The 25,769-nt window shown below is 39.5% G+C and overlaps 1 protein-coding gene across 1 annotated transcript in view; it reads left to right on the plus strand.

Annotated features, from left to right (window-relative positions):
* The window catches only part of MPPED1 (metallophosphoesterase domain containing 1), a 65,733-nt gene extending 40,200 nt beyond the window's left edge, over nt 1–25,533 (plus strand). Inside the window, exons 5-7 of the mRNA XM_037390478.1 lie at nt 14,252–14,367; nt 19,060–19,173; nt 22,743–25,533. Coding sequence (XP_037246375.1) covers nt 14,252–14,367; nt 19,060–19,173; nt 22,743–22,861 — 349 coding nt within the window. The 3' untranslated portion in view covers nt 22,862–25,533. The remainder of the gene's footprint in view (nt 1–14,251; nt 14,368–19,059; nt 19,174–22,742) is intronic.
* The last annotated feature ends 236 nt before the right edge of the window (nt 25,534–25,769 follow it).

The raw sequence follows: 25,769 nt of genomic DNA on the forward strand, positions 1-25,769 counted from the left end.
TATATAATGTATTTTTGACTGCTAAGCCTTCCCAAGGGTGAAGCCATTTTCCTAAGGGGTTTAATTTGTTTTTCAGTAACATACATAAGTCATAACATAGAAGTAAAAATATGGCAAGCAGGAACACCAGAGAGGTGGCAGAGAATCCATCCTTTGGTGTTTTCAAGACTTGGCTGGACAGTCGTGGCTGACCAGGTGTAGTGCTGGTGAGTGGTAGGGAGTGCTAGGTTGGACTGAAGACCTCCAAAGGTCCCTTTTGAGCAATGTTTCTGTGATTCTGTCAGTCCCACTATGGAGCTAGAGCTAGGTATCAGTGTTGATACCTGAAATGAACAGGTATCAACAAAATCCTTACACTAGGGAGCTTTGTGGATGATATCAAACTCCCTACAAGCAGTAAATAAATGGTCCTGACAGGTGACTGGGAAGATGAGAAGCCAAGATAATAGTGGAAATTTTAATTTGGATTTGAAGCAGAAGGTCTTTCTGTGTCATCAGGCCGAGTATTATCTCTATGATGATGTCGTTCACGGAACCATATAAATAAATGATTACTGAGTGTTTCAGTTACGGATTTTCTATTATAGTTCATTACTCCCACAATGTGTTATTATTTTGCAGGTAAGAGTTTTAGTGTTAGCTACAGCTGGAATGAAGATAGGCTATACAATCCACTTGTGCCTCTGTGCTGCTAAAGGTTTTAATTGCACAATTGCACACTGTTTGCACAAAAACCCCTGATGCATTCAGTACACAAGATCTGCTGTGCTTGCTGAATCAGTCAACTATATATTATTCCTTTCACAGTCATTATTCAGAATGGCCATATAAAAATAAATGCCTGTAATGGTACATGTACAGTTTTGTATCAACCTGAGAACACCTCTCTGAGGTTCATACTTGCATGTGTGATCCTGAGTGTAGCTACGTCTGCTTCTCTGCTGCACAAAATTCCAGTAATGGACTCTGCCCCACTATGTTTTTTCCATTGAGTTTTTTACAACTCCATGAGTAAGTAACTTGGCTCTCTGTTCTCCTGCTGTGTGCAATAACTAATGATAAGACCTGGAGATGAATAAATTGACCTCTGATCAATAATCAGAAGCTATTTGTGTCTGGCAAAGGTTATACTGATTGTTCCCTCAATGTCCAATATTGCACCCCTGCCTCAAATTTATAAAAAAGGTGTTCATCTGCAGAACAGCTATTCTGTGTGTATACACTGATCTTGTGGAAAATGGCAGGAATTCTGTTTTCTGTTTAAAGGTGGATTATTGTGTGTTAGTGGCAGGGTAAGAGTACACATTTTACTTGACATAGCAAGGGAAATGCAAGTGACAGAAAGAAAACGTCTTCCTAGCCAATGAACTTCCATAATGCTTCTAAGCAGCTGTACACAACTGCAGGAGAAACTTTGGTCCTCCTGCTTTCAAACATGCATCCAAGGTTGCAGGAGAGCATTTTGTCTCTTCCAGTCCTTTTTTTCATTTTCTGCAATGTGGGAAAGGAAGGGACAATCAAAGCCCTCTTGCCAAACATATACAATTCCATTATTCTAAATGACTTATCAGCCAGGGTAGCTTAAAGAAGCTCTTTAGGATGAGATTGCCTCCAGACTCATTATCCAGAGAGTGGATTTTTGCTTGGCTTTGATTGGAGAGATCTCTTCCTGTGAAACAGAACCTCATTTTTCTTTTTGCAGAATTACAGGTTTTTTCTAGTATCTATGTATTCTCATTTCCTCCTTCATTCTTTTGTTATAGGCCATCTGGAAGTTCAGAAACTTTCATTTCCCAGTCAGGGAAAATGGGAGAGTGAAGATTAGTATCAGCCTAGAAAGACATTTGTGACCATTTGTCCTGAAGTAACAGATGCCCCAGGCTGGACCTCTGCATTTTTGTAGCTTCTTTCTAATGCAACAGTGTGGCCCCCACATGTTTACACATGGGCCATCAGCTCTCATACAACATTGTTGATCAGATAATGGGAAGCTGAGTGAAGAAAGTAGGGTGCGTGTATGTGGGGAGTGTTTTTTTTCTGTTCAAGTACTGTTTTTACTGAGTTTAGCATTCTGGACCAGGGCCATTCAGAGAGCTCTGGCTATGTCAGAGATGGCTGAATTCCTTCCAGTGCAAAAGACGTGATGAACCTGTAGGTTGCATTAGTGAGGATCAGTCACCAGCTCAGCCCAAAGCAGCCTTGACAGGGAGCTTATTCTCCAAATCCTTATCCCACTTTCTTGTGAGGGCTGGAAATTTGTTCTGATCTGTTGGTGCTTTTCTTAGTGTGCTGCAGCTATTGCAGTGTGCAGCTGAGTGTCTTTTATGCAAGCTGTATAGTCCAGTGTGATCAGTACTGTTTAGTTATAGGTGTGTAACTCTCATCTGGTTTGTTATTTTCTTGTCTGATTTGTTTTTTCATCACAGAGTAGGTGCATTTGTCATACTTATTCTCAAATGTTGTCTCCTTAATATGTGTGTGTGTGCGTGCGCATGCACATGTACACTTTGGATAGAAAGACTGGTAACTTCCATGTGTAATTGAGGTAGTTTCATAGAACATGCAAAGGGCAAAGTGAGGCAGACTTATTTTTGTTCCACACAGACTCCAGACCACCCATACCCTAGGTCTCCGTTTCAGTGCTTTCCTCCTCCATCTTTTCAAGAACAGCTATAATAGTCTCTTTCATTCCTCACTGAACTCAGTTTCCATCAGTAAAATAATGTAGCAAAGATTTATAGTTAATTTCATGAGAGGGACACGCTTTCATTTTGCCAGTGATGAATCATCTAATGTTTACTTTCCCAGACCTTGTACAAATCTTTACCGTCATTGAGGTGAACATCAATTAATATGAAACTGTATTAAAATAAAATATTGACTTCATTTAACATAATATACCTCCCAAGCTGGGAGCGTGGCTTCCAGATAGAGCAGCAGCAGCAGCAGTGCAGGATGTTAATATTGCAAGTTTCGTACCTGGCAAAATTCACAGAAAATAATAACTTCTGCCTCAGTGTGACCACTGTGATTCTTAGTTCTTATGCCCCCTTTCAAATCTGCAATAAAGCTATTCCGTACCTTGCACATGACGTGAAATATATAGGGACTCAAAAATTTGTGTTACTGGACAAAGCCATACTAGAAGTTTTCTAAGGAAAATATAGCTGACGCTCCTATGTTTATCTTCTTTCTGCACCCTCACTTGGTCAAAAAGATAAAAATACAAATAACTAAACAGCAAAGGATTCTGTACTGTTTTTTGAAGCTATAAAATATCACTCTAAAATTCTTGCAATCCTCAGATTAAGTAGATTTTTGAGCAGGTGGCTTCTTTTCATGTCTAGCTCTGCCAGTGCTATAGTCTTATACAGATGGATGTGGTAATGTTGGATGTGAACATATTACAGAACGCTGGGTTTTGTTAGCTCAGAAACTTGTTTTAAAAATGGTAGATGTTCCCTGGTTTTTAAAGTTGGGAACTATTTTAGAGGGTTTTTTAGTTAGTGACTTTGAGTCAGGCAATGTGAGTAATTTAGGTAGTGTGACGTGGTTGCTGAAGAAGATAAAATTCATGACTGGGAATAATAGACATCACTCATTATTTAGAACTGCAGTATCTCAAGTTTCAGAAATTTTGGTGAGAAGGTTGCCATCCAAGCCTACTTGATGTGGCTGCATTACTATGGTTAGAGTCCTGAAGATGTTTTATTTCAGGAATTCAGTAAAAGGTAGGTAAGATGTGACAGGTGTGTAAGAAATAGCAATATGTTCAGAAGAGAGAAAACAAAATTAATCATCCTGCTAAAATATATTAATTAACAGTCTGAGGCACATAGATACAGGTTTAATTGTATTTTAATAGAATGCTGGAGTGATATTTTTATTTCCTCTTCCATACTTATCAGAAAGCATTTTCAATTTTGGAAAGTGCTACTTCTAAAAACACTTAAAACCACAATACACTGTAGTTTAGTTTGCAGCATATGGAGAACATAAGAATGATTTTCCCTGCAAAATGATTTTGATCTATTAAATTCAGCTGTTCAGGGAAGGTGGTGGGGAGAAATGTAGGATGTTGAACTCATGAAGTGTGAAAGGTTTTCCAGTGGCAGCAAGTGAGACTTAAGCGTGTGTTCTGGCTGTTTTAGCATCAGAAACAGATTGGTGGATCATTTTTATTCTCATTTTTTCTTTCTTTCTTTTTTTTTTTTTTCCCTCTAATGGCACTTTGCTAAAATTGGTGCATTTGACGTGATAAACATCTTGGAAAGTGGGGTTTTTTTATATGACTTGGAAATACAGGAAAGGTGAGTCTCATTCAGTAGACACTAGGTATACAGGTGCTGTTGCTCATGTGAACAATCATACTGAATTCAGGAGAGGTCTTTTTAATGAACACTGCAGTACAAATTAAGTGACTGAAATGAATTAGCAAGAATCATTAACATTGCTGAAAAAAAGAAGTTTATGGAACAAAATAAAAATTCTCTAGACTCCAAGTGAATTTTCTGTAGCGTGTTAAAGGAACACAGTTGTTGTTAACTAATTAAACTCTGTAATAGGTGTGTGAGCGAATGAAAATGTAAACTGAACTACAGCTATTGTAGCCCATAAATATCATCAGAGTCAGACCAATGTGATAAATTCTAGTTGTTATGTGCTCCTGAGAAATTTTATTTTTCCATTTCCCACAAGATTTTTTTAAAGTCACAGCAGTTTAGAATATCCCTTTTTTCTTTTATTAACAAACGTTCCAGAAAATGTTTTCCCAATGTTGCCTGGGGCTGAGGGGTCTGGAACAGTTCAATCCTAGAATTGTCACAATAGAGGAAAACCACCTTTGGAATAGAGGAAAGACAAACACCTTTGCATGCTGCTTGCTTGTCCATGTTTGCGTATTGGGGATATGGATCAATTCTCTAACGCATTTCACAGTGACCTCTTGCAGAGTGAGCTGAATTAGTTACTGAAGCCAAAGATGGTTTGTGGGCACTTGCAGTTGTGTTCCTCCACTGTGTTTGTACAAGTGTGCAGGACGTTACAATGCCTGTGTATGTATGCATGTATGCTGAACATAGGCCAGAAGTTACGTTGATTTCACGCAATGTTTTTGGGCAAGTCCATCTGAACACATTGTGCAGCCTTATATTTCTGTATGTGAGTGGGGATTTGCATTTACTTGTTTTGCTGCAATGTTTCTAGCCTTAGTTAAATCTGGAAGCAGTCAAAAAATATATTGCTTTGGTTTAATTAGTTTGATAGAAAAACATCCTTTCTTGGGCAGTAATTATTAGTTGTGTATTATTAAAAGGAAGTAATTCACATTCAGTTACTTAGCAGAAATAATTGAATCTTCTGATCCAGTAAACTAGCTCACTTTGGATTCAGCTGGTTTTTAATTTAAGACCTATAGAAGAGGAGACCTGTAATCTCACTACAGGGAATTGGCTTCACTTTCCTGCAGTTCATAAACCACAAGAGTGAAATTGCAATCCCCCACAGCAGTTTTCTCTTTATTTTTCACATTTGCTTGAAAGTTTAATTTTATGAGACAGAGCTGATTTTAAAGTTTAGAGGGTTGTTTGGTTTTTTTTTTGATGTTTTGGTGCGCTTTTTTTTTTTGCATTTTTTTCTGGAACAAAAGGACTACCAGCTCTATCTGTAGTCTGGGCTGTAGTCTCAGACAGCAGCAATTTGAGAATGTTTCAAAGATGTAAACACAGTTGGGTACTGTGATGAGCCCTTTGGCTATGTTCCAAGAGAAACACAAATAGCTAACTAGTTTGGACCAGATCTACATGGAGCTGATTCTCAGCTGGAGTAAATTGGCAGAGCTCCACCAGCTTTTGAGCCATTTACACCTGGTGAAGAATTAGCCTCCCTACTTCATGGTAGCTTGTATGTATGCATTTTCCATAGGTTTTTACAGAGTTGATGTGTTACTACATCAAGAAGTACATGGTGACTTTGTGTTGTGCTTTACATGAAGAGCTGTAAATAGAGCCACCATCACAGGGGCTAATTGTTACACAGTTACTCGAGTTGTTTTTCTTTTCCCTGACCAGCTTTTATGGGGAAAAGTAATTTACCACTTGTTGTGAAGTTGTTTAACATCAGAATACTTCCTTTGGATTTTTTGTTCATATATTAGTTTTATTTAATAAATTAGCATCATTTAATAAGAATTAATATGAAGATTTTCTTCCATAGTCAGAAAGCAGAGTAAATTGGAACCAATATTACAATGCAGGGCTGCACCTGTGTGTCACATATTTATAAATATGTAATTTACATAAGTATATGATATTTTTTTTTAAAGGTTATCTCAGAATTCCTAGTTAGCTGAGTGATCATCCAGGTACTAAAGCTGTACCTTTTTGTTATAGACAGTTATGTTGCAGCAGTTGGTTTCTACTACTATACTGTGGGGTAAATTTAGGACTGCAGGAAAATATGACTTCGGAATTTGGGATTGCTTGGATGTTTTTCACTTCGGGTAGAAACATAGCATATGAAGTATCAGTATGTGCTTTTTTAAACAAGAAGTTCATCTGTTGCTAAATTGAAAACATTAAAAATAATACAGTTTGTGCATATATGCACACGTGCTGTATTAATTTATTAGTTTTGGAAGCATTTTCGTGCTTGTTTAACTCAAAATGGCTTTGAATTTTCTAAGGAAGAGAAGGTAAAAAACCAAAAAGGAAGGAAAAACAGAAGAGAACTGGCAAACAGTTAGTCCATATGGCCTAATTACTCCTGGTATTTTGAGAAGAGAATGTAAACCTGTTGAGTTACTAAACTGAGAAGTGGCTACTGTGAGGGCCTTTTCTATCAATTCTCAGTGCACCTACTATATATTCTATGTATTTTAGTCACGTTTCATCTAGGAGAGTCCCTCCAGGAGCTGCACTGTAAAAAACCCCACAAGTGTAGCATCTCCATTTGAAGGGATAGTCCATCTTCTCAGTTAGCAAACTTCTGCAAAGTCTTAGAGGACTACGGTAAACTCTACCTGGATATGTGAAATAACGTTCTTTATCTGTCTGGTCATTTGGTAGTGAAAAACTGTAAAGATGCCATGCATAAATGTGCCTCAAATTATTTTTCCTTATGGATTGGCCTATTCGTGTCAAGTTTTCCATTTGAAATGAAATGGTGACTGTGCTGTGGACAGAGGGGCTGTTAATTCCTTAGCTCTCTTAACCCTTCTTCTTTCTATGGCTATCAGCAATCAGTATCTGAAGTACAGTCTGGATAACCTGGCTGTACCTATATTTTTACATACTGAGAATCAGAGAGACTGAGGGAGCAGACTGAGACATCAGGAACTCAAGACCTTAGCATTAAATCCTAAGACCGTACTGGAAGTCTGCACAGTTCTACATCTGTACCCTCAGCATCAAATCTCTTGGCTAACTATTCCAAATTAGCTTTTACATTTGTTTGTTGGATGTATTTTATTATATTTTTAAAATACCACATGGTGTATTATAATTTGCCTCCCAGCAGAATTAAATAAACTATTTGCGTTTGGTGTTGGCATGTTTTAAATTCAGTCTTTCATTAATTTTTCTTCTTACCTGTTACCTTCTGTTTTCTTGTTATGAAGATAAAGTAGATTTCATTTTATTTTTCATTGTTTTGTAACAGATTAATGTTTAGAAATGATCAGTTCCTATTAGTCACAGCTCATTCTTTCTTCTTTTCAGTCAGAGATGTATGAAATCCTTTACTAAACAAAAGATGAATGATTTAGTGTGTAACTCAAATTGCAAAAGAAATAATTACTGACAAAGGGCCATATTCTGATTTTTATCCTCCTTTCCTTTTGTGAAAACAATCATTTAATTTGATTCGGAGCTTTAAGAATGACAACCTCGGATGCAAAAGCAAGTGTGGCAAAAAAACCAAGAACATAGCAGACTTCCCCATGGAAGAAACGTTGTTGGCTATGGCCAGCGGACTGACAGAGGATCTGAGCTCAATTTGCTGCTCACTGCAGCCTCCCAAACTAACCCTGTGGAAGCCATCTTGTGCCTTAGCACCTACATTCCCCTCCCTCCTGCTTTCTCCTTTCTACCTACTGAGCTGTACTTTGTGGCCATGTGTTCCAGGGGATAATTTTACATGAGAGTAACTACCGTTTAACATTTATTAGTTTTAAGTATGAGGTCTTAGCTTTCATTAAAAAATCCCTAGTTCCAATGTTATGATTGAATGAATCTAAGTTTCTTTTTTGTGTAATTTAATTCTTTTTGTACACTGCTTTTGTGCCTCTTCTCTAGAATCATACCACCCTTGCCTTGTCCTCTTACATGGAAGTTAATCATAATATAAGTCTCCTCATACTCAAAACTTAGGAAACCTGGTTTTCTTTAAATCTCAGTTACGCTGTTAAAATGCTCATATGCCAAGATGTTGAATGGTGTTACAAGGCCTGCAAACAAAGAGTGCCCTGCCAGTCCGTCTTAGCACTAATGGCCTAATAGCTAATTTCATCTCTTGCCTGCTTTTTACAGTCCTCTTGAATGCGAGGAATAAAAAACAGAAATATGTGTGCTATTTCACAACTACTATAGATGTTGAAACAGCCAATACCCCACAAAAAAAAAAAAAAAAGGGAACTTTCATGAATCGGTATTTGAGTAAAAAGTAGTAAAATACACAGTAAACTGGTTAGTTACTTATTGAGGAAAGGCTAAAAAGGCAATTAAAGAGATTGGGTAAATTCAGCTAACACAGTGATGGGCAACATAAAAATATGAACACCTGAAGGATGTGAACACCAGGCAGACAAGGAAGGTACACAGTGTATATAGTACTGTATACCGGTGTTCACAGCACTGTAACTAGTTATAATGGTAAGATTAAATCAAGACCAGGAGAACTTAGACATAAATATCCAACAGTGAGATTTCTTGGGCCTGGAAATCAGGTGTGTTGGAGTTTTGCCTGTGATTGCCACTGCCTCATCTGACTGCTTTTTGGTGCTCCATGGCCCTTGAGCAGTCATTTTTACCAGTGTGACTTTTCAGCATTCGTAGTCTGGTTTTCTAAATACTGAATATGGGCAGCTCTGCAATTGTCAGGAGGGGGAGCAGGAATGAGAAGACTGATTTGGTCCATTTTCCCACTGAGCTTCTTTACAGTCACCAGCCAATTACCTGTTTATTTCTCGGTAGGAGACAAATGACAACTGTTGTGGAGGAAAGACTGGAGCAACTTACATGTGTTTGTGAACCTTTGAAATTTTTGTAAGCTAAGGAATTCTAGTGAGAGAACTTGCCTTTCAGCTGCAAAAAAGATTTCTGTAGGAAACTTTACAGAAATGAGGAGGTACAATGATCTGTGCATTGTGGTTTAGTTGTGTATTTTTTGCTACTAAGGTGTTTGCAAGATGCTGCCCACCAATCCCTTTGATACACCAATAGCTATTCAGTTGGCTGCCAACCATAGCACTTTGGAGGTATTGGACTATGAAAGGGAGTTTTCCCGTGAAGTCAAAGAGAGCAATTGCATGCCTGCTGGTGGCAAGATTTGTCTTATTCAGCTGGACAACTTAGACGCAGCTGTTGCAGTAGATCTTGCAGTCCTGAATTTTTTGCGGTAGCTGACACCCCACAAGCACTACAGGCAGTACCATGGTGTAACACTACGGGCAGTACCATGGTGTAATATCTCTTTGGCTGCCTTGCTGTGTTCATTTGTAACTGATGACCAAGTACTGTGGAGGGTGCCCTTGAGCCGGTAAGTGTACAGAGAGGAAGGAATCCATTCTTTAAGTTAAAACGTTCAAATTGAATCCAAGTAATGGAGAATTGGATTTCACTCTCTTCATTGCTTGTAGTAGAAAAATCCATGCCCATTGATAATTTTCCCCAGTCAAGTATCCTTTTTTGTGTCCCCTTTTTGTTCGTCTGCTGAGCAGATTGAGGTGGGTACCAGTGGTCTGAAAATTGAAAACCTTCAATTTCCACGTAAATTACTGGTCAAATCTGTGTAGTGCGTCACCGCCCTTTACAGTAAATCACATGTAAAACGAAGTTACGGCCCATTTAAATGACAAAAGAATTCTTGGACTACATGGTAGCTCTTTCCAGTAGTAGCTGAATAAAAGAAGAAAAACTAATAAATAATTAAGGTGGTAATACGTTTGACCACTGCTTCTTTAGTGTGACTCTTTCCTGTGATTATTGTAACAGAAATGCGCCTTTTAAAGACAGCTAAAGCGCTAATGATAGCTAAGAAGGTCATTCCTGGGAGGTTAAACTGGTTTAATTAGAATTTATGAGAAGGTTACTGTAAAAGTGCAGAAAGATGTTAAGGGGTTAACCTATAAGAGATTACATTGTAGTCAGTGTTCTGTTAAAGTTTGAATTAATTTTTCCCATGGGTTTTTCACATTCTAATTTTCAACTAAATGAGACATCTGTTTCAGAAAAGGAAAATTTGCTATGGTTGTCATAGCAACTATCATTCTGTAAGAAAATTATTCCAATGGTTACTTTAGAACAGAAAGATAGAAATTCAGTACATAAAGCAACATCCGATTGCTAGCCCAAATTCTGATAATTCAGCCCTTTTTGTATGGTAGATTATTTGACCTGCAAAACTTGTTCATATGTTTTTAACATAAGGTTAATTGTGGTGTAAACAAATTCACTTCCAATATATTCCCCCTAGAGTCTTATATGTAGACAATCATTATTCTTATCGTAATAATAATACCGTTGAATTTCAGTAGCATGTGGAGAGACTCAAAACTGTTTGCTTTAAGAAGATAGGACCTAAATCAAAGTACATTTCTACACATGAGCGCATCACTTCAGAGGTGAAATACATTCATGATGTATGTCTTTAATTGCCTAATACATTTTTCTTGGGTGTTTTTTGAGAACAGCGGATTTTTCTCTTACAGAACATGCATGACAGTATTTTCTGTATAAAATGTAAAATATTATTGAAAAACAATTATTAAAAAATTACAGTTTTCCTGAGCAAGCAGTAAGTGGGGATCCAGAAATTCGGTGCTTGATAGGAAGACTTTAACTTTGCTTTCAGGTTCCCTAATAAATGAAAATTTTAGACAAAGTTGTCTTTGCACAATATCCAGGTCACAGACTCGTTGGTGGGTATTAGAGAAGATTTTTTTCCCTACTCAGAAACTTTGATGGCTGTTTTGCAATAAATTTTCAGAAGAAGGGACTTGGGGATTTATAAAATCCCTGTGTGCATATAAAGATGGTTTTGCTTTGGGGGTGGGGGCACTGAAGTGTATGATTTGCCTTTCTTCTCTCAGATGGATAGCACACCAACATCCTCTGCTGAGTCCTTTCTTGGACTTCAGATTTTTAGTATTTTTTTTTTTGCCAGAAATATTCCAGACATTTCTTTCGATCTCGGGATTGTCACAAAAGACAGCATAATGGCAAATCACACAAGTTGTAACATCTCCCCTTCACAAAAGAACAGCTCCAGCATGCATAACTTACCAGCCCTGCGCTCAGGCGGCTGTGCGCTGCAGTCACCACAAAGGGAGGGAGGGAGGGAGCGAGGGAGGGAGGGAGGGACGGGGGAAAGTGCTTCTTGTCTTAATAAGCAGATCATGCCTATTCATAAGGGGAAACGGGCTTTTTAAAAAGTGACCGTGTACGGGCTAGCCCTAGTAGGGGCAGGCAGAGACTCTCACAGCTGCATATGCCATTTGTGGTCACTGGGATTTCAGCAGGATTAAGCTGACTTCTGGCAAGACCTGTGACAGTCATGATTCTTTCTCTTCCTAAATGCTTCATTGTATCCTTAAAGTAATGGGTCCCTAGGTTTTTGACATTTTCTTCTTGGGCAAATATTGATCTTTCCCCTCTGTGTCTTCCTGGGGGCAGGGGGTGGCCAGGGCCCTTTGGGCTGTGCCAGGCACAGCGGTGGGCGCAGGGCGGCACCTCGGCCCTCGCCCCCTTCCCACCCGCCCGTGCCCAGCGGCGCTGGGGGGAGCGGCGGGGGGAGCAGGGGCCCGTGTTCTCTGAAATCTGTCAGTGGCTTTAACAGCATGGTTTACTATGCTCACAGCTCGTTGGCATCCTGTTTGCCCTTGCTGTTTCTGTCAGTGGAATCTTGCTCTTGGAAAACTTGCTCTGGGCCTAAAGACAGTTTGTCAAACAGTTAAATATTTTCATCTTAGTGAAAAAGGATATTTTCATGTAAGACGTGGCACACAATCCCGGGGCAGGAATGGGTGGACAGTTTAGAAGAAGCCTAATCTCTGTATATTTTTACAAAGCCTCCCACTTCTATAATATCCAAGCACCTCACAGACTTCAGTTTGTTTATTTTCAGGGCACTCCTGTGAGATAAAAATACTTCCATTATGTCAGTGGTGAGCTGAACGTAAAGACAGGCTAATCAAGCTCCGCAGACTGGGGTTTGGCTTTGTGCAAGTGTTAGACAGTAACGCTGCTGGTACCTTACTGCAGAGTAAGCCAGTAACTAGAATCATGGAACCATAGAACCGTTTGGGTTGGAAAAGACCTTTAACATCATCCAGTCCATTAACCCAGCACTGCCAAGTCCACCACTAAACCATGTCCCTAAGCACCACATCTACAGGCTTCCTAAATACCTCCAGGGATGGTGACTCAACCACCTCCCTGGGCAGCCTGTTCCAATGCCTGACAACCCTTTCGGTGAAGAAATTTTTCCTAATGTCCAATCTAAACCTGCCCCGGTGCAACTTGGGGCCGTTTCCTCTTGTCCTGTCACTTGTTATCTGGGAGAAGAGACTGACACCCACCTTGCTACAACCTCCTTTCAGGTAGTTGTAGGGAGCAATAAGGTCTCCCCTCAGCCTCCTAACTAGACCATGAGTTACCACCCCAGCAGGTGGTAGGAAGGTGAGTGGTAGGAGGGTGAGGAGTCATGTACCTGTGAGCCAGGTGCTGTGCTTCCTGTGAGAAAAGGCTGCTAGGAATTCAACAGGTAACCAGAAAAGTGTGGTTTCAGAGTCCTGATATAGGAATACGTCTTTTTCTTAGCCAGCCGCCTTGGTCTGAGCAACCTGACTCAGGCCAAGGCTTCTGCTTCATCGCTACTGCTATTAGCATCTCTTCTTCAAACACCTTCACCTCCCTCATCACAGCTTCTGGAGGCTGGGATGTATTTCTGGTCTCAATAGCAGATACACAAAGTTTCACTTTTTTTTTTTTTTCTCTTGGGACACCTGTGTACCCAGATCCTGGTTATCCAGGGTGTGTGATGAAGAGCTAGGAGATGAGCTCTTTGCTGTGGACATAGAAAGCCTTTCAGTGATCTGTCTGGAATAGTTGAGCCTTGTTTTGTCTGGGGAAGAAGGGCAGCCTATTTGTTATTCCCCAAATACAGATATGGCCAGAAGACATCAGTTAAAAAATTTTAAAAAAATTCCAGCCTAAACCTGACCCCTCAATTTTATGACATAGAATTAGAGCATAGTCAGCAAGACAGTTTACCACTGTGATATAATAGTTGTGAAATGCAGATTTTTAATCAATGGGATAGCGAGATACAGATAAATTGTGTTCTGACTGGCAGTGTTACAGTTCCACTGCTCCATGATGAGCTGCTCCATAAATATTTTTTAAAAAATGTAAATGCTTGTCTGATAAGAAATCCTGAATATGGAAAGTCTTACTTAAAAGCAGGTCAGCACACCAGAGGACAGAAGAAAATTATGTGTAAGAAAAGAAGCAGTATTCTTGTTCTGATGGGTTGCTTCCAATTAGGGAAACAAAGCAGCTTAGGTGATGTCTCTGACTTTGGAACTGGATCTGCTGTTGTGCCAGGGTCAGTCCTTGCCCAGCTGGTCATAGGCTAAGGGCTCAGCATGACAGGAGCCAACGTGAAATGTGTATCCACACCTAGGTAGCTGAGACAGGTGTTATTCTAGGTATTGTGGGAATCCAGCATGCTAATCCACACATGGAGATCTTGGTATCCAAGTCTTTTAAGAGTTACTTTTCACCTAGGTAGGGGAATGCTGTGAATATTTTACTGTGAATATTCTACTGAAAGTGGTAAGGACTGCACTGTTTTGTCACACAAGTTAAATAACACTGGTTATATGGAAAGAGGGTTTTACTGTGCACACGAAGAAGAAAATGAATGCTTTTTATGTCTCCAAATTCCATGCTAGTAGAGAGTCAATCTCCGTATTTTAATTAGATGACCAGTACATGGAAGTAGCACTGAAGACATTCTCCTCCTCTCTTGGCAGGCAACCTTGGTTTTATGGCTGGGGCTTTAATCTTCCACGAGGCCAAGCACTATTAGAGAAATGGAACCTTATTCCAGATGGAATAGATATTCTTATAACACATGGACCACCTCTCGGTAAGAAAATACTAGTGCTCTTAGCTGTGTATTTTCAGATGATTATACAGTAACTGATGGCTCCTCTTAGACAGAGTGCAACCCTGAAAAGTCCTAATTAACGTCCATACCGATTTCAGCAACACCAGAACTTCAGTTCAGGTTCATGTTTGATGATTACCTATGCTCAGTGGTAGGAAGTTAAATAATGGGTTAAAAAATAAAGCCTTAACACATAAAGCCTTAAGGAGCTTTATAAATCAGCAAGGTCTAGTTTTCCTGTGCATCTGTCCACTCTGCCACTGGTGAAATGAGTAGATTTAAAGCATGGAGCCTGCTTGAAGAGAAGTGCAGGACTGGGGTCGTACTTTTTTAGTGTTGTCATTTGCCCTCACTTGCAGTAGCGTTTGCCCACCAACAAGTACCCAAAGTCTGTATTTTTCCTCATCATGCTGACTTGGTGCATCTTCTGCCTCAGAAACCCACATGCTGACATTGTTTGCCTGTTCTTTGGACAGCGTGGGTGAAGTGCCTATCTGTAATGCAGTCTGGCAACACTAACAGACCAACAAGAAGTAGTTTTGCATTTGTGTTTTACAAATATTAATATAGGTGATACAGAAGCCAGGAGAAATTTCTTGTATTCCTAAATAATATTGAAATTATCTGTTACGGAAATACAATAATCACAGAAACTTGTCCATGTTCAGGAAAGGCTTAAGGCTTTTAACATGTTTTTCGATGTATTTAACATATAGCAAGCTCAATTTAATGCAACTTACCTGTTTAACTCTTAGTAATTTAATGAATGGACACGAACATGGGGCATGTACTTAAGTGTTCTCCTGAGTCTTACTGTAGAGGAGTGCTTTGTGTGAGAAGGCGGCAGTTGGTTCCTTTAAACCTTTAGATTCCCTAGTTTCCTGAAGCTAAAACCCTCTTGTCTTCCACCCTTTCTTTTCCTTTTTCAGAGCTTGGAGGAGAAAGTATCTAAAGGGTTTGTGTTTTGTTGTTTTCTTTAGAAAGACATGTTTGCATTCCACTGCTCACTAATCCTGGGGGAAAGGGCTTCTTTGTGAGCACAGTTTCTCACAGAAGGGCGTGTGTTTTGATACTTCACCTAACTGGAGTCTCATACCGTGCCACAGACTGATATTAGTATGGATCTGTATTGTGAAAGTGGATGGCACAAATTATTTGTTTAGACCTTGAGATATCAGCTCCAAACGGTCAGTACTGAGCATAATCCCTGTTAGGATGCAAGGCGTGATGCTGGGTCTTTGATATAGTTTTATTTATAAGTCATATTTAAAACTTTTTCAGAAGCTTTTTCAGCACTGTTAAAGCCATTTTTAAAAACAGCTGATCAGCTGTAAAGAAATCCAACCTTTGGCTGATTCAAAGAATATCCCTGTATCTAGCGCTTGAAATCCAGTGTTGGAAAGTGGAGAGTGGGGTTTGCACCATCCAGCTTCAGCCACCTTGCTAATTTAGCCACCAGGCCTCTCCAGGCAGCCTCTGGAATCAGCAGAGGGAGGAGAACCTCTAGAGAGCACTGCAGAGCTGGTGCTCAACAGACATACTTTAATAAGAAACCTAAGAGTAAATTTGGTAATTGGAAAGTAATTTAATAATTTTAGTAATTCTGAGGAAGAGCTGCCCATGTCCACTGACTGTAATGGAATAACGTGAATTCTCCCCATCTCCATGTGTCAGTATTTCTTTTCTTTTCTTAAGCTTCAACTGTCCTTCAAGGATTTTCTTTTTTAAAAGTTCTCAATTGTCTTTTTCTCATTGATGCATTAATAGATGGCTCAGGCACAGAACCCTCTGTCTGAGGGCATCAGCTGTTGATCTCTGTGACACCCATGGCAACAAATACATGCCATTTCAAAAGGAATTAGCACTCTGCCTAACTTACAGAACCTCCTTATTTTGTGGTTCTGTCCACAGACATTTGGGGAGACAGGATCCTCCTTGATCCTCCCAGCCAATTATTTTAACCAGAAAGCTGATTACTGTTGTTCTGATCTTGGACAGCATCACTAGAGCTGTTCCTAATGATCATAAATAGTAATCAGCGCTCTTGCAAATTCCTCTTTTTTTTTTCTCCAGCATGGCTGCCTAAATTCTGTCCATCATCCATTTTCTTTGCTGCTTTCTCATTCCCTCACTTCAAAAGAGTGTGCATCCCTCTAAACTAATTAATACTACATTATTAGATAGATTTAAAATTGCCTGCATGATTCAGATGCAGAAGCACCACTAAGAGTTAATGGACTTTGTGTTTCTGTGTCAGGCACGTAACAAAACTCTGAGTAATTTGTCTTTCCTGTTTTATAGTAGTGCTTTTGGATGAAACCAGGGCAGGGATACACAGGAGGTTCACACAGGATGAGAAAACAAAGGTTAAAACAGCTATTATTGACCATTTTATGAGTAACCTGTTTATTGTAAAAAAAGATATGCCGTATATGACATAGCTTATGAAATACCGTATTCATGAGTACGGAATCAGTGCTAATGCTCACTTCTGTATCAGCATATTTGTATTACTTTTATGTATAGTATAACTTTTTAAGTCTTCCCCCTGATTCCTAAAGATCTGCATCTATGATTCTTTTATTTCTTTTCAAAAAGTTCACTTTTCTTTTCTTTGTTTGTTTTTAATTTAATTTCACCTTTAAGTCTTCATTTGTAGCTGTCTGCTTGATTGTCTATGACAAAGATTTATACTTTCCTGACAGCTGCAGAAACCTGTTTCAAGTAACCAAACATTAAAAAAACCCTAAGATGAACTCTAATTGGTAGCTAGGTGTAATCAATTATTCTTAGTTTGTGTAGTCAGGTGTACATAATAAGCTGCAAACATATGGGAAAGCTTCAGAAGGGCGATAATGCATGTAAACAAAAACATGTTCAACATAAATAATGCTTAATTTAATGGAGAAGTTAATTTTATGGATTTTTGTTTGTGAAGTTTTTGAAGTGGAAATACTTTTGGCTTTATGTTCACCACAGACATTTTGACAATTAACTGTTTCAAATCATTGAAGTAACAAAACCTATCGTTACAACACATTTGCTCTGAAAAAAAGCATGACTGGATTCCAGAGGAGTTGCTGGCCTCACTTTGACTTCTTCAATGCTTATTATTTCCTACAGTGAATTTTGACCTGCGTTGGATACCAAGAGTGACTGGTAACATCAGTTACCAGAACTGAGCATTGCTCTACTCTGTCTGTAATTGAGTGGGGCTTTCTCTTTGCACATCATCCCAACAGGAGCCAAGCAGCATCTTCAGAGGCATCTGAATGAATTAGGAGACTATGGCCATTAACAGAACTTGCTCTTTTTGACGCTCAGGATGCCACAGCCCCAGCTCATTTCTGGAAATTGGACTTAGCTTTCTTGAGTAACTATGATACAAGCGCAAATTTTTACCATTTTCATAAAACCCCACAGCATACTGAGCCCAGTTTTCAAACACTGGCATCTGAAGAGGTATTTCTCAATGTATGACCCTCCCCTGAAGCTCTAGCAGATTTGAGAGCTTTTCCAAGAGCTTGAATGCCACAGTTCTGGTGTTTTAAACCAGTTGGTTAGCTGCTATTTGGCCATGCTTGGGTGGACATCAAAATAAACACAGGAAAACTAGGTCCAGACTCTGTACCTCTCTGGCTGACGACTGTTTTCTTAAAGGCACAACATATTCATGCTTTTGTGGTAATTTAAGGGCTATAAAGCAATGACAGGCACCCAGGGAAAGTACCAGAACAACTAAAGAAAAAAGGAACGGTTATGTATTTTAGATTTCCAAATCTGAGCCTGATAAAAATGGGAGAACAACAGAAAGAAAACAAGATTGGTTATTGCAAACCCTCTAATACAACAACATCCTTCTTATACTACTACTTTGAATGAAACATGAGACTTCAGTTGGCAGTAAGCATCCCCCTGCAGCATGTTTTTAGACATATAAGCAAGTTGGTGTACATTTTTGTCTGTATTCATAAAAAATGCATTTTTATACAAACTTTGTGCAAGTAAATATAGTGCTGAAAAACATCTACTGCAGAAGGGCTGAGTTTCTCTTCCTGTGTGAGGTCCATAGATTTAGGCTAGTGGGGTTTGCTGTGTCATGACATGCTTAAACAAGTTTTACTTGAGGATGTTGTTTTTTGGCGTGCTGTGAGTTCTGCACCTGAGTTCTGCTACTGTAAGATTCAGTGTGGTAACAATACAGTTTTATTATTAGCAACACAGATTGCATCGCATCAGTTAAAGTGTTCAGTTTAAAAATCTAGATCCCAGGACTAGATTTAAATAGCTAGATGTTGGTTTAAATTCTTTAGAGACTCACTTTGGACATACTGCTCATTACACCTCATTTTCTTAAAGGAAGAACAGATAAAACATTGAGTTTTCCCATTAACAGCAGGACACAAATGCTTTAATTGCAGTGTTTGGGGTTTTTTTTTGAAAAACAACTGGCAAGAGTTACCATAGTCCTTTTTCTTCGATGAGCTTTTATGGTTTTCCGCAAGTATTTTTCCTTCCTTATACTTAAAAAGGCAAATGTTTTTTTCCATGTCAATTCTTCTATGGCTGCTTATGAAAAGCCATGAGACATGAAATCTCAGAAATGCTGTAGAGCAATACAGTTTTTCAGATAACCTGTCTTATTTTAAAGCTTTATTTCCTTTTCCAAAGGTTTTCTAGACTGGGTTCCTAAGAAAATGCAACGGGTAGGATGTGTTGAGCTGCTGAACACAGTCCAGAGACGAATACAGCCAAGGCTTCATGTTTTTGGACATATCCATGAAGGTCAGAACACATTTCTTTCTATATCTATTTAGAAAACAGAAACACAGAAGTTGTCTGGTTTAGCCAGTGTTTGCAAACTTGAATGTCTGAACTGAAGCACTTCTGGAATTCAGATACTTTCTGAGCTGCATATATAGAGAAGAAATTGGCAGATACCCACTTTTCAATGTTTGTACTTCAGATTCTCTTTCACATTCTACATCTATAAAAAAGGGTGGCACCTCCTTCACAGAGAGGATTACTGTGAATTTTAAAATAAGAACACAAGTCCAGTAGTTACAGAAGGTGACTAAATATTAGGATTGATGGATTGTATTTTCCTTTGCTGAGTCTCTGTGATTTAAGATAATTCATGTAAGCTCTCTGTGTCTCAGTTTCCGTGTTCGTAAAATGGGTAAGGATGTTTTGAGGGGTGCTTCTAAGGCTTAGTCTTCAATAATTTACAATAAAAGTTGTCTCTCCTCATCAATGTGTATGTGAAGTTGAAATCAAGAGCGATGTCACCACTGACTTGTGTAGAAGTTCAAGATATTTATTCATGTATTTATTTCCTTTGTCGGGAAATATTTTGTACCCAGACAAAATGAAGTGGTTCTCTTGACTATTTGATTTTTAAATGGAAAAAAATTAGTTCCCTTCAGTAAATGATAACAAGTATGCTCCACTGAAGTTCATGGCAGCAGGAGTTCATCTCCAGGCAAAGGGTAGATGCTGTCTACTATGGAGAAGCCTGTCCTGTTCACATAGCATGGCAGCAGGACTTCAAGCAGTGCCCCCACCAAAAGAAACCACTGGGCTGTGCAAAAGTGTACCCCCTGGCATGTAAGCACGCATTATCAGCTGCTTAGTCCTTGGCAGTGTTAACTTACTGGCAGGAAAAGGTGCTCCACAACTGCCAGTTTTCTGCTTCTGGGACTGCTCCAGCCTTTGATGTAGGATCTCTATGGGTCTCAACAGTGTAGAAATGAACAAATGCAAAAACTGGAGTAGCTGGCATACAGATACTTCTGGTTTTGTGAAGAACCGTTACCCTTCCCTCAAGTCCCACTCTGACTTGCTGCTGGGGGCTTTCATTATGCTAAGTTAGAAGTGACATTGCTGAGAGGTGTGGTGGTGTAAAATTGGTGGAGAAGATATTCAGATTATTATTCTACAGCTCAGGGATTAAGTCCATTCTCCTCATGTGTCTTGTCTGCAGTAAGCTATTAGTGGCTAGCTAATGTCCAAAATGCTGTTAAAGCACAGAGTAAACAAACATGGGGCAGTACTTTTTCCTAACCCTTTGCTGTTAGAGCAGTCTCTGAGAGCTGTGAATAAACTCATTGTCTTTTCAGAAATCGTAAGCCAGGTGGGTTGCAGGGGATATAAGCAAACAGTTAGCAAGCCATGAAGCTTCAGGCAGGTAAACAAAATCACATCTGCTAAGACCAAACCCAACTTTTGCTCCCGAGGGAAAAGAATGGCACCTCAACAGAATGGTAGATCTTGTGAATTAATACAGTTGGCACAGTAGGTATCGGAACACAGAAACAAGGTACTCTTCTTGTTAACTATCATAATTTAGAGAAAACAAATGGGGAACTGCATAGCCTGTTTTGCAGTGGGATGCTAAATCTCTGCAGAGGCGAATTCCCATTGCAGACAGCCTGTGCAAACGAAGCTGTTCTTTGTAGAGAGAATGCATGATTTGAACAGATGAGTTCTTCCCCTGACTGAGCATAGCTACATATGCAGCAGTTATTTACTGAACATCCAGGAGGAAGAGGTGGTTAGAAGAGATGTTTCTTCCCTGTTCCCCCTCTGCACTGCTGTCTCTGGCAAAAAATACCTCAAACACATGGGCTTGCTGCTGATCGACCCATGGAAGTGACAAGGGGCATGGCAGCAACTCCAGCGAAAATCCTGGTTTAGCCATTAAAGCTAGTTCTTGGCTGAGGTCATGGCCAAGGAAACTCTGTCAGCAGTAGGACAGGAGTAAAACTGTAGCATTAGGAATCTTCCAGCAAAAAGAACGTATTAGCAAGCTGATTCTGTTCTCCCCAAACATGTAGCCGAGGAGACAGAAAGTCCCAGCAGCAATGCTGACTGTCCTCTGTGCAGTTTGTGTTTTACACAGAACAATTGTTCTGCGGCAAACAGCAAATGATTTAAAGAAATGTCTGTGACAGGAACCTGACAGAGTTTTCTTCCCTCCCTAGTCCCTAATTATAGTGTGGTTTTCCATGGGGAGTCCAGGAGGACCTGCATTATTCAGGGTATTTTAACGAACAAAAAAGAAAGGAATTCGGCTACTGTTTCTTTGTTTGTAAATTATGCAACTATCAATGCTTCTGTAAGGCAAAAAATTGCACTCAGAAAAACTGTAGGATCCTAGGTACCTAGGATTTGAAGAGGTGGAACTCAATGTGTATAGCAATGACTATAGTTTCACTATTAACTTCATTAATGGGGAGATTGAATCTTAATACAAATGCTTTCTGCCAGGTGATTTCCCCAAAATCATACGTTTCTGATTGTGAGTGCTTTTCTTTGTATTGATCATAATATTTCAATGCAAGTTTCCAACATTCACCTTTTAGTTCTAGTGTAATTAAGCTTATGCTTTTTCCTAGTCATTCATGAAAAGATTTTTGACAATGAAGAGTGTGTCTACTTTTACATAATACTAGGGCGGTTAAAGGGCGGCTTTTTCACTTTCTGAAACAGCATTTCACTGTATTCGATTTTCTGCAGATTTAGCTCTGGAATTGTTTGGCTTGGGTGTCCAGTCAGATGTGAGATGTAGTTAAAGCTTTTTCACCACTGCCGAGACATACACAAGGGTGTTTTCTCCTGTGGAAATGTTATGGTGTCTTAGGGTGTGAATTCACCTTGTCTGTCAGATCATGTATTAATAAAGCCATTTTTTCTCTGCCTGGGCAGGCATTTTAGTGTCTTTCCATCAGATTTGGTGGAAATTGGTCAACAAGTTCAAACACTTAGGAAGAAGAGGTTCCTACTAGACAAATCCCACCCAGGTGCACATGTACACATACTCCCCTTAGTCAAGCAATACTTTTTCGTCATTGGTAGCTTCAAAGATGTACAACACAGGCCAGAAAAAAAGGTGGAAAGATGAAAATTGCTTGGAGTTGCTGCGCTGATGACTGCAAACCTAAATGATCAGAAGTATGTTTTTTTCAATGCTACAGTTCCCTAAGCTCTTACCTTCTCATCCTTTCCAAAACTGAGATGTTTCTAAGAAAAAAAAGCTTTGCAGAGAAAAGTGTTTTGTCTTTCTAAGGACATTTGGCGAGCTGGCTGCCAGAGATTATAGCCATTAGCTAGCGAGGCACTAGCTAGCTCCATTTTGCTTTTCTTACCCAATTGAAAAGATGACAAAATGTTCTGCTGTAGGACAAGAATGGTATTAATTCAGGAGACCTTTATGTTTTGCATGAAGAAAATTTTAAAATTCCTTCTGAGTAATAAATGTGGCACTTAGCATTGTGTGATAAAGGTGAATAATTTAAAGAAAAAGAAATTAATAATGAATAATGGAAGTAACCAGAGTTTTTCTTCCTTTGTAGGTTATGGTGTCATGGCTGATGGAACTACTACCTATGTGAATGCATCTGTGTGCACTGTGAATTATCAGCCACTTAATCCACCTATAGTTATTGACTTACCTACGCCAAGAAACACATGATTATAATGAGGATTTAAAGTTGTACCCAACACATTAGCAACTTTATATTGCTGGCTGAGAATCCCAATAGGGAACCATTCAACAAAAAAAGCAAAAACCTTCTTCTTTTTTCCCCTGCTAACTCTTCACAGATAAATTTTGAGTGACAAAAGTGGATGAGGAACAAAGACATTTTGGTGCCAGAAACAGATTAAAGACTTTTAACATTTCACCATTAAAATATTTGTGAACACAGAAAAGTGAATGCATTCCACATATATATATACATATACATATATATATATCTCTCTTAAGTAGGGACTTTTGTATATACCGTACATTATATTTGACTTATTAAAGGAACAATGTCTTTCAAAGAAGTGTTTCTTTAAGAAAGTTTGCAGTTTAAACTTAAGTGTTTAGACTAGGATTTCCTCATTTCAGATGTTTCCCAGTGAGCTCTTGGTAAAGAAAAAATTATGGTGAAGATGTTTTCCCGTAATTAACATGGCAAATGTAAAAGATGGTGTACAAATGACCAGTCACAGGAGGAAGGCTATTACTTTAAGTCCTCCAGGTCTAAGTCTTTGCATCTATTCAAAACCAATGCAATAGAGGCCCTAATTCACTGTACTGAAATGAAGTTTTACTACATCTGGCATTACAGATGGTAAGGGAAATGGTGCATATTGCTGGCATGCTGTAAACAGCTCACCATTCAAGAAGGGAGACTGTGTTAAGTGCAGTATAAACTCAGGAATTTGTAACCTGGCCTCGCCTGTGAAAAAAATGATGACATTTCCCTTAAAAAAAAAAAAAAAAGGAAGAAAAAAAACCACCTGTGTTTTCATATGGTAAGGCAATATGTGATTGTATGTAAAAAGCAAAAAAACAACCCCAAAACACAAACCCCCCACCCAGTGTTCAGTAGAGGTGTTTTAAATAAAACCAGCTGGGACTATTTGTTTAAAACTGTTTAATGGGACATGCAGCCAATGATGAGATGTCTGGTTTAAATTTGCCCCAGTCAGGAGTGATTAAATGTTGTTGTGATCATTTTGTCATTGGGGATTGTTATGGGTGTCAAGGGGAAGGGGTCATCCCAAGGTGGAGTTTGGGCATTCAGTTTTGGTTAGCAATGTAGTAGCGCAAGCGTGATGAGTAACGAGTACACAGCAGTAGGTACAGAGCAGAGGTTGCCTAACAAAACCTGTCGTTGCTGTTTGCCCGCTCATGGACACTGCTGAAAGAGGCCCAAGACAAAATCATCAACCAAGTTGAAATCCATCTCTCATGTTGCATGTGACACCAGGCAAAGCAGGGGACATGTCAAGAGCTGGTTGGGATGGCCAACGGACGTGGTACTGCCCGTGCGGCTTTCCTGCAGGTTAGCAGAGGTGTTGAACTCCCATCTTAGGCAAAAGCTTGAGAATTGATTACAAACCCACCAAAAACAAGTGCTTCAGATGTCCCCTACAAGAAATGGGTTTCTGCCTTGAACTAGCAAACATCTCTGTGCTTAAAGAGAAGCCTTTTTGCCTTGATGGAGATAATTTATTCTGTATTCTGTATTTATGCTGTATTCTGAATGTGGACATCCTGAATTTGGGGCTGACAGCGTCTGGACATAAATCTTGTTCCCACACGCTGGGCAGATTAGCGCACTACCAGTGTGGGGCTGTTTACAGGTCTGTGCGTAGCCCCCGTCTGCACACATGATTGGATAATTGTGTATGTTACTTTTTGCCTGATACATGGATGTAAATGTGAGCTTCACGTAGCAGCTGCATGTACATTGTATGCATACACAATTCAGAATACCTGTGTTGCAAAACCAGGCTATGTCAGCCTCAACTCTAAGCAAAGTGGGCAGAAACCTTGCATTGCACTGGCTTCCCATGGGCAGCAGCTCTGCCAGCTGCTGCTGGGAGTGGTGACAGTTGAGCCCAGTAAGTAACTTGTGCCGCAGACCCTCCAGAAACCACCAAACCACGAGAAAATACGACAAGTCACAGGTCTGTCATTTCTTGTAAGCTGTTGGGTGACATGGGGTCTGAACTAGTGTGCTGCATTTTCCTGAAACGAAACCCAAAACAATCAGTGACGCCTGCAACTGGTTTTTGGGTGAATAGTTTGCAAGTGCATGAGCAGTCTGCCATGAATTCAGAGGGGGCCACTTCTGTCAAAAATATTGGGGTAGAAATTGCAGGATCAGCTCCTAAATCAGCAAGGATTGAAATTCATAGTTGAATATGAACTCCTGCCATCACTGGGAAGATGAGCAATAGCGTGTAGTTAGAATAAAAGTGTCTTAGGTAGTCACAATTCAAGTGTTTTGCAACAAATGTGGCAGGAAATTGGCTGTATGTTAAAGTCTGAAATGTTTACATTTGCTCACGGCACTTAAGAGACTAAAATGTTAAAGTGGGGGGAAGAGGTCCTTTTATTAGCCTCAGCAAAATTTCTATGTCGACCATAAACTATTCTCTTAAAAATAATTTTTCCTAAGGTATCTGCAAAATACTGTGTATTTTTATGTGGAAAGGATACAAAAGCAGCTGTTACTTCAAAATATCATTTAAAGTACTTGAGGTATGGAAGCTTAAAGATTATTTAATCATTTTGGCATAACTTGAGTGTTGTTGTAATTTTTGGTCAAGCATGTTAGACGAATAAAGTCTTAAAAAAACCCACACAACAAAAAATAAAGCCTCTTTCTATCCACCTCATGCACTCAGCTCCATGTGGGAAAGGCTGCCTGTCTTCTCCAGGTGTAGGAGCCAGCCTGGGGGACACTGAAGTTGTTACTGGGAAGGTTGTGGGTCAGCTGGCAGAGGGGTGGGGGCGATGGGCAGAAGGTGCCCTGCTCCGTCTGCTGGCTTCAGCCACCACATCTGCAGAAGGTAGCGATTGGGAACTGGGGTTGTGG

The sequence above is a fragment of the Falco rusticolus genome, chromosome 5 (assembly GCF_015220075.1).
Source record: "Falco rusticolus isolate bFalRus1 chromosome 5, bFalRus1.pri, whole genome shotgun sequence".
In the NCBI taxonomy this organism is placed as follows: domain Eukaryota; kingdom Metazoa; phylum Chordata; class Aves; order Falconiformes; family Falconidae; genus Falco; species Falco rusticolus.